General features: G+C 56.1%; 2 protein-coding genes across 2 annotated transcripts in view; both read left to right on the forward strand.

Annotated features, from left to right (window-relative positions):
* PHYSODRAFT_248797 (hypothetical protein) overlaps positions 1-3,515 on the forward strand; it is a gene marked incomplete at both ends in the record, with an annotated part of 5,791 nt that extends 2,276 nt beyond the window's left edge. The window contains one exon of the mRNA XM_009518994.1: positions 2,739-3,515. Coding sequence (XP_009517289.1) covers positions 2,739-3,515 — 777 coding nt within the window. The remainder of the gene's footprint in view (positions 1-2,738) is intronic.
* Positions 3,516-4,338: 823 nt separating this feature from the next.
* On the forward strand, positions 4,339-7,050 carry PHYSODRAFT_323466 (hypothetical protein; the record flags this gene model as incomplete). The annotated part of the gene is made up of 2 exons (XM_009518995.1): positions 4,339-5,279; positions 6,114-7,050. The coding sequence occupies 2 exons, from the start codon at positions 4,339-4,341 to the stop codon at positions 7,048-7,050; spliced, it is 1,878 nt and encodes a 625-aa protein (XP_009517290.1).
* Positions 7,051-9,578: the final 2,528 nt, after the last annotated feature.

Below are 9,578 nucleotides of genomic sequence, written 5' to 3' on the forward strand. Positions count from 1 at the left end.
GAAGTGAGTGAAGTGGAGAAGGCCGCTCGCTGGCGATGATGAGAAGTAGACGAGGGGCGTTCGTTGGTCATGGAGCAGCTAGCCCACGCAACCTGTAGTTCTGTAGAGTAACATGCGTGTAGTAGCGTCGATAAAAAAACTGACGGTGGTAGCAATACGACGTCAATGGTTGTCAACTTTCTCGCTGTACTCAGTTTGCTCGTCCGATGCGCTAAACCGTTTCGAACTCGAATGGTGACTTAGTAGAACATGTGGAGACGTTTGGCGTTTGGCACGCCCGATTTGGATGACCCTTACTTAAGTATACCGAACACGCTTCGCTTTGCTACCGGTAGTCTCATTTGACACTCGATAGCCTTTGCAGCCGTACCAAAACGCAGCTTGGATTTTTGTTTTTGTTTTTTGTTTTTGTTTTTTGTTTTTGTTTTTCGGGTTGTCGGTGCATGGCCGACCGATGGCGCTGCCTGCTGAGAAGCAGCTATCAACACTCTCAACAATGAAACGACCACTAACTTTGGCCTGGATGGACATGATGCTGGCCCTATTGGAGAAGCGCTACGGCCCAGACGCCTCGCCGGCAGTGTACTGGCATTGCTTGTTGGCCGGATAGTGACAGCTTCAGCTAGATTGATGGTACGTCTGCATCGTAGGCGCGAGAGACTAGACTAGTTGACTAGTTACGGAGTGGGCGACGGCTGTGGATGCGGCCTCAAACCCGAGTGCCCCAAGCTCTCTCATCTTCCAATTCGCCTTCTCCGCCACACTCGGCCACCAACCAACCCCAAATCAACCCACCGAATCGCACGTTCATCTCTGACATGCACTCCAAGATCGTTGCCCTGTTCAGCCTGTGTGCCGCTGCCTCCATCCTGCAGGCGGCTGACGCTGGCGCTTCTCCTGTGGGCGTCTCGCCGCGCCGCCACCTCGGCTCCAGGGAGGACTACGGACACCACCCGCGCCACCACGACCATGACCATGACCACGACCACGACCACGGGAAGAATCACCGCCACCACGATGACAAGCACCCGTCGCACTACTATTACCGTCGCCGTCTCGAAGACGCCAAGGCCACCGAGTCCAAGGACTACAAGGACGACCATGGCAAGGACGACTACGACTACGGCAAGGACCGCAAGGATCGCAAGGACGGCTACGAGCACAAGCGGTACGGCGGTCACGACGACTATGACGATGACTACAAGGGATACGGCTACAAGAGCTACGGCGGAGACTGCGATGACTACGGAAAGGGTCGCCACGACAAGGACGACTACAGCTACGGCAAGGCCTACTACGGCAAGGATGACTACAGCTACGGCAAGGCCTACTACGGCAAAGACTACTACGGCAAGGACGACTACAGCTACGGCAAGGACGTCTATGGATACGACGGATACAAGTACGGCTCCAGCTACTACCCGGACTACTACTCGTCGTACGGATACAGCTACTACCCGGACTACTACTCGTCCTACGGCGGCGGCGGTGACTTTGGCTACGGCTATGGTTACAACTACCCCGGCAACTTCGGCTATGCTAGCTACGGCTATGGCTACCCTGGTTACCCTGGTTACCCTGGCTACCCTGGCTACGGCTACGGCTATGAGTCCGCGACGACGGACGGTGCTGAGGCTGGCCAGAAGGAGTCCGCCACGGCGCCTGCTACCGCTACGGACGTTGCGTCCAACAAGTCGGCGGAGAAGGAGGACAAGACGCCGCCCAAGGAGAAGGAGACCACCAAGTCCGGCGCCACGGACAAGGCCAAGGGCAAGTAAGTGGAGTGAAGTGAAGTGAAGTGGAGAAGGCCGCTCGCTGGCGATGATGAAAAGTAGACGAGGGGCGTTCGTTGGTCATGGAGCAGCTAGCCCACGGAACCTGTAGTTCTGTAGAGTAACATGCGTGTAGTAGCGTCGATAAAAAAACTGGCGGTGGTAGCAATACGACGTCAATGGTTGTCAACTTTCTCGCTGTACTCAGTTTGCTCGTCCGATGCGCTAAACCGTTTCGAACTCGAATGGTGACTTAGTAGAACATGTGGAGACGTTTGGCGTTTGGCACGCCCGATTTGGATGACCCTTACTTAAGTATACCGAACACGCTTCGCTTTGCTACCGGTAGTCTCATTTGACACTCGATAGCCTTTGCAGCCGTACCAAAACGCAGCTTGGATTTTTGTTTTTGTTTTTTGTTTTTGTTTTTCGGGTTGTCGGTGCATGGCCGACCGATGGCGCTGCCTACTGAGAAGCAGCTATCAACACTCTCAACAATGAAACGACCACTAACTTTGGCCTGGATGGACATGATGCTGGCCATATTGGAGAAGCGCTACGGCCCAGACGCCTCGCCGGCAGTGTACTGGCATTGCTTGTTGGCCGGATAGTGACAGCTTCAGCTAGATTGATGGTACGTCTGCATCGTAGGCGCGAGAGACTAGACTAGTTGACTAGTTACGGAGTGGGCGACGGCTGTGGATGCGGCCTCAAACCCGAGTGCCCCAAGCTCTCTCATCTTCCAATTCGCCTTCTCCGCCACACTCGGCCACCAACCAACCCCAAATCAACCCACCGAATCGCACGTTCATCTCTGACATGCACTCCAAGATCGTTGCCCTGTTCAGCCTGTGTGCCGCTGCCTCCATTCTGCAGGCGGCTGACGCTGGCGCTTCTCCTGTGGGCGTCTCGCCGCGCCGCCACCTCGGCTCCAGGGAGGACTACGGACACCACCCGCGCCACCACGACCATGACCATGACCACGACCACGACCACGGGAAGAATCACCGCCACCACGATGACAAGCACCCGTCGCACTACTATTACCGTCGCCGTCTCGAAGACGCCAAGGCCACCGAGTCCAAGGACTACAAGGACGACCATGGCAAGGACGACTACGACTACGGCAAGGACCGCAAGGATCGCAAGGACGGCTACGAGCACAAGCGGTACGGCGGTCACGACGACTATGACGATGACTACAAGGGATACGGCTACAAGAGCTACGGCGGAGACTGCGATGACTACGGAAAGGGTCGCCACGACAAGGACGACTACAGCTACGGCAAGGCCTACTACGGCAAAGACTACTACGGCAAGGACGACTACAGCTACGGCAAGGACGTCTATGGATACGACGGATACAAGTACGGCTCCAGCTACTACCCGGACTACTACTCGTCGTACGGATACAGCTACTACCCGGACTACTACTCGTCCTACGGCGGCGGCGGTGACTTTGGCTACGGCTATGGTTACAACTACCCCGGCAACTTCGGCTATGCTAGCTACGGCTATGGCTACCCTGGTTACCCTGGTTACCCTGGCTACCCTGGCTACGGCTACGGCTATGAGTCCGCGACGACGGACGGTGCTGAGGCTGGCCAGAAGGAGTCCGCCACGGCGCCTGCTACCGCTACGGACGTTGCGTCCAACAAGTCGGCGGAGAAGGAGGACAAGACGCCGCCCAAGGAGAAGGAGACCACCAAGTCCGGCGCCACGGACAAGGCCAAGGGCAAGTAAGTGGAGTGAAGTGAAGTGAAGTGAAGTGAAGTGGAGAAGGCCGCTCGCTGGCGATGATGAGAAGTAGACGAGGGGCGTTCGTTGGTCATGGAGCAGCTAGCCCACGGAACCTGTAGTTCTGTAGAGTAACATGCGTGTAGTAGCGTCGATAAAAAAACTGGCGGTGGTAGCAATACGACGTCAATGGTTGTCAACTTTCTCGCTGTACTCAGTTTGCTCGTCCGATGCGCTAAACCGTTTCGAACTCGAATGGTGACTTAGTAGAACATGTGGAGACGTTTGGCGTTTGGCACGCCCGATTTGGATGACCCTTACTTAAGTATACCGAACACGCTTCGCTTTGCTACCGGTAGTCTCATTTGACACTCGATAGCCTTTGCAGCCGTACCAAAACGCAGCTTGGATTTTTGTTTTTGTTTTTTGTTTTTGTTTTTCGGGTTGTCGGTGCATGGCCGACCGATGGCGCTGCCTACTGAGAAGCAGCTATCAACACTCTCAACAATGAAACGACCACTAACTTTGGCCTGGATGGACATGATGCTGGCCCTATTGGAGAAGCGCTACGGCCCAGACGCCTCGCCGGCAGTGTACTGGCATTGCTTGTTGGCCGGATAGTGACAGCTTCAGCTAGATTGATGGTACGTCTGCATCGTAGGCGCGAGAGACTAGACTAGTTGACTAGTTACGGAGTGGGCGACGGCTGTGGATGCGGCCTCAAACCCGAGTGCCCCAAGCTCTCTCATCTTCCAATTCGCCTTCTCCGCCACACTCGGCCACCAACCAACCCCAAATCAACCCACCGAATCGCACGTTCATCTCTGACATGCACTCCAAGATCGTTGCCCTGTTCAGCCTGTGTGCCGCTGCCTCCATCCTGCAGGCGGCTGACGCTGGCGCTTCTCCTGTGGGCGTCTCGCCGCGCCGCCACCTCGGCTCCAGGGAGGACTACGGACACCACCCGCGCCACCACGACCATGACCATGACCATGACCACGACCACGACCACGGGAAGAATCACCGCCACCACGATGACAAGCACCCGTCGCACTACTATTACCGTCGCCGTCTCGAAGACGCCAAGGCCACCGAGTCCAAGGACTACAAGGACGACCATGGCAAGGACGACTACGACTACGGCAAGGACCGCAAGGATCGCAAGGACGGCTACGAGCACAAGCGGTACGGCGGTCACGACGACTATGACGATGACTACAAGGGATACGGCTACAAGAGCTACGGCGGAGACTGCGATGACTACGGAAAGGGTCGCCACGACAAGGACGACTACAGCTACGGCAAGGCCTACTACGGCAAAGACTACTACGGCAAGGACGACTACAGCAACGGCAAGGCCTACTACGGCAAAGACTACTACGGTAAGGACGACTACAGCTACGGCAAGGACGTCTATGGATACGACGGATACAAGTACGGCTCCAGCTACTACCCGGACTACTACTCGTCCTACGGCGGCGGCGGTGACTTTGGCTACGGCTATGGTTACAACTACCCCGGCAACTTCGGCTATGCTAGCTACGGCTATGGCTACCCTGGTTACCCTGGTTACCCTGGCTACCCTGGCTACGGCTACGGCTATGAGTCCGCGACGACGGACGGTGCTGAGGCTGGCCAGAAGGAGTCCGCCACGGCGCCTGCTACCGCTACGGACGTTGCGTCCAACAAGTCGGCGGAGAAGGAGGACAAGACGCCGCCCAAGGAGAAGGAGACCACCAAGTCCGGCGCCACGGACAAGGCCAAGGGCAAGTAAGTGGAGTGAAGTGAAGTGAAGTGAAGTGGAGAAGGCCGCTCGCTGGCGATGATGAGAAGTAGACGAGGGGCGTTCGTTGGTCATGGAGCAGCTAGCCCACGGAACCTGTAGTTCTGTAGAGTAACATGCGTGTAGTAGCGTCGATAAAAAAACTGGCGGTGGTAGCAATACGACGTCAATGGTTGTCAACTTTCTCGCTGTACTCAGTTTGCTCGTCCGATGCGCTAAACCGTTTCGAACTCGAATGGTGACTTAGTAGAACATGTGGAGACGTTTGGCGTTTGGCACGCCCGATTTGGATGACCCTTACTTAAGTATACCGAACATGCTTCGCTTTGCTACCGGTAGTCTCATTTGACACTCGATAGCCTTTGCAGCCGTACCAAAACGCAGCTTGGATTTTTGTTTTTGTTTTTTGTTTTTGTTTTTCGGGTTGTCGGTGCATGGCCGACCGATGGCGCTGCCTACTGAGAAGCAGCTATCAACACTCTCAACAATGAAACGACCACTAACTTTGGCCTGGATGGACATGATGCTGGCCCTATTGGAGAAGCGCTACGGCCCAGACGCCTCGCCGGCAGTGTACTGGCATTGCTTGTTGGCCGGATAGTGACAGCTTCAGCTAGATTGATGGTACGTCTGCATCGTAGGCGCGAGAGACTAGACTAGTTGACTAGTTACGGAGTGGGCGACGGCTGTGGATGCGGCCTCAAACCCGAGTGCCCCAAGCTCTCTCATCTTCCAATTCGCCTTCTCCGCCACACTCGGCCACCAACCAACCCCAAATCAACCCACCGAATCGCACGTTCATCTCTGACATGCACTCCAAGATCGTTGCCCTGTGCCGCTGCCTCCATCCTGCAGACGGCTGACGCTGCCGCTTCTCCTGTGGGCGTCTCGCCGCGCCGCCACCTCGGCTCCAGGGAGGACTACGGACACCACCCGCGCCACCACGACCATGACCATGACCACGACCACGACCACGGGAAGAATCACCGCCACCACGATGACAAGCACCCGTCGCACTACTATTACCGTCGCCGTCTCGAAGACGCCAAGGCCACCGAGTCCAAGGACTACAAGGACGACCATGGCAAGGACGACTACGACTACGGCAAGGACCGCAAGGATCGCAAGGACGGCTACGAGCACAAGCGGTACGGCGGTCACGACGACTATGACGATGACTACAAGGGATACGGCTACAAGAGCTACGGCGGAGACTGCGATGACTACGGAAAGGGTCGCCACGACAAGGACGACTACAGCTACGGCAAGGCCTACTACGGCAAGGACGACTACAGCAACGGCAAGGCCTACTACGGCAAAGACTACTACGGTAAGGACGACTACAGCTACGGCAAGGACGTCTATGGATACGACGGATACAAGTACGGCTCCAGCTACTACCCGGACTACTACTCGTCGTACGGATACAGCTACTACCCGGACTACTACTCGTCCTACGGCGGCGGCGGTGACTTTGGCTACGGCTATGGTTACAACTACCCCGGCAACTTCGGCTATGCTAGCTACGGCTATGGCTACCCTGGTTACCCTGGTTACCCTGGCTACCCTGGCTACGGCTACGGCTATGAGTCCGCGACGATGGACGGTGCTGAGGCTGGCCAGAAGGAGTCCGCCACGGCGCCTGCTACCGCTACGGACGTTGCGTCCAACAAGTCGGCGGAGAAGGAGGACAAGACGCCGCCCAAGGAGAAGGAGACCACCAAGTCCGGCGCCACGGACAAGGCCAAGGGCAAGTAAGTGGAGTGAAGTGAAGTGAAGTGGAGAAGGCCGCTCGCTGGCGATGATGAGAAGTAGACGAGGGGCGTTCGTTGGTCATGGAGCAGCTAGCCCACGGAACCTGTAGTTCTGTAGAGTAACATGCGTGTAGTAGCGTCGATAAAAAAACTGGCGGTGGTAGCAATACGACGTCAATGGTTGTCAACTTTCTCGCTGTACTCAGTTTGCTCGTCCGATGCGCTAAACCGTTTCGAACTCGAATGGTGACTTAGTAGAACATGTGGAGACGTTTGGCGTTTGGCACGCCCGATTTGGATGACCCTTACTTAAGTATACCGAACACGCTTCGCTTTGCTACCGGTAGTCTCATTTGACACTCGATAGCCTTTGCAGCCGTACCAAAACGCAGCTTGGATTTTTGTTTTTGTTTTTTGTTTTTGTTTTTCGGGTTGTCGGTGCATGGCCGACCGATGGCGCTGCCTGCAGGGAAGCAGCTATCAACACTCTCAACAATGAAACGACCACTAACTTTGGCCTGGATGGACATGATGCTGGCCCTATTGGAGAAGCGCTACGGCCCAGACGCCTCGCCGGCAGTGTACTGGCATTGCTTGTTGGTCGGATAGTGACAGCTTCAGCTAGATTGATGGTACGTCTGCATCGTAGGCGCGAGAGACTAGACTAGTTGACTAGTTACGGAGTGGGCGACGGCTGTGGATGCGGCCTCAAACCCGAGTGCCCCAAGCTCTCTCATCTTCCAATTCGCCTTCTCCGCCACACTCGGCCACCAACCAACCCCAAATCAACCCACCGAATCGCACGTTCATCTCTGACATGCACTCCAAGATCGTTGCCCTGTTCAGCCTGTGTGCCGCTGCCTCCATTCTGCAGGCGGCTGACGCTGGCGCTTCTCCTGTGGGCGTCTCGCCGCGCCGCCACCTCGGCTCCAGGGAGGACTACGGACACCACCCGCGCCACCACGACCATGACCATGACCATGACCACGACCACGACCACGGGAAGAATCACCGCCACCACGATGACAAGCACCCGTCGCACTACTATTACCGTCGCCGTCTCGAAGACGCCAAGGCCACCGAGTCCAAGGACTACAAGGACGACCATGGCAAGGACGACTACGACTACGGCAAGGACCGCAAGGATCGCAAGGACGGCTACGAGCACAAGCGGTACGGCGGTCACGACGACTATGACGATGACTACAAGGGATACGGCTACAAGAGCTACGGCGGAGACTGCGATGACTACGGAAAGGGTCGCCACGACAAGGACGACTACAGCTACGGCAAGGCCTACTACGGCAAGGATGACTACAGCTACGGCAAGGCCTACTACGGCAAAGACTACTACGGCAAGGACGACTACAGCTACGGCAAGGACGTCTATGGATACGACGGATACAAGTACGGCTCCAGCTACTACCCGGACTACTACTCGTCGTACGGATACAGCTACTACCCGGACTACTACTCGTCCTACGGCGGCGGCGGTGACTTTGGCTACGGCTATGGTTACAACTACCCCGGCAACTTCGGCTATGCTAGCTACGGCTATGGCTACCCTGGTTACCCTGGTTACCCTGGCTACCCTGGCTACGGCTACGGCTATGAGTCCGCGACGACGGACGGTGCTGAGGCTGGCCAGAAGGAGTCCGCCACGGCGCCTGCTACCGCTACGGACGTTGCGTCCAACAAGTCGGCGGAGAAGGAGGACAAGACGCCGCCCAAGGAGAAGGAGACCACCAAGTCCGGCGCCACGGACAAGGCCAAGGGCAAGTAAGTGGAGTGAAGTGAAGTGAAGTGGAGAAGGCCGCTCGCTGGCGATGATGAGAAGTAGACGAGGGGCGTTCGTTGGTCATGGAGCAGCTAGCCCACGGAACCTGTAGTTCTGTAGAGTAACATGCGTGTAGTAGCGTCGATAAAAAAACTGGCGGTGGTAGCAATACGACGTCAATGGTTGTCAACTTTCTCGCTGTACTCAGTTTGCTCGTCCGATGCGCTAAACCGTTTCGAACTCGAATGGTGACTTAGTAGAACATGTGGAGACGTTTGGCGTTTGGCACGCCCGATTTGGATGACCCTTACTTAAGTATACCGAACACGCTTCGCTTTGCTACCGGTAGTCTCATTTGACACTCGATAGCCTTTGCAGCCGTACCAAAACGCAGCTTGGATTTTTGTTTTTGTTTTTTGTTTTTGTTTTTCGGGTTGTCGGTGCATGGCCGACCGATGGCGCTGCCTGCAGGGAAGCAGCTATCAACACTCTCAACAATGAAACGACCACTAACTTTGGCCTGGATGGACATGATGCTGGCCCTATTGGAGAAGCGCTACGGCCCAGACGCCTCGCCGGCAGTGTACTGGCATTGCTTGTTGGTCGGATAGTGACAGCTTCAGCTAGATTGATGGTACGTCTGCATCGTAGGCGCGAGAGACTAGACTAGTTGACTAGTTACGGAGTGGGCGACGGCTGTGGATGCGGCCTCAAACCCGAGTGCCCCAAGCTCTCTCATCTTCCAATGGGATCCT

This window comes from Phytophthora sojae (genome assembly GCF_000149755.1).
Source record: "Phytophthora sojae unplaced genomic scaffold PHYSOscaffold_1, whole genome shotgun sequence".
In the NCBI taxonomy this organism is placed as follows: Eukaryota; Oomycota; class Peronosporomycetes; order Peronosporales; family Peronosporaceae; genus Phytophthora; species Phytophthora sojae.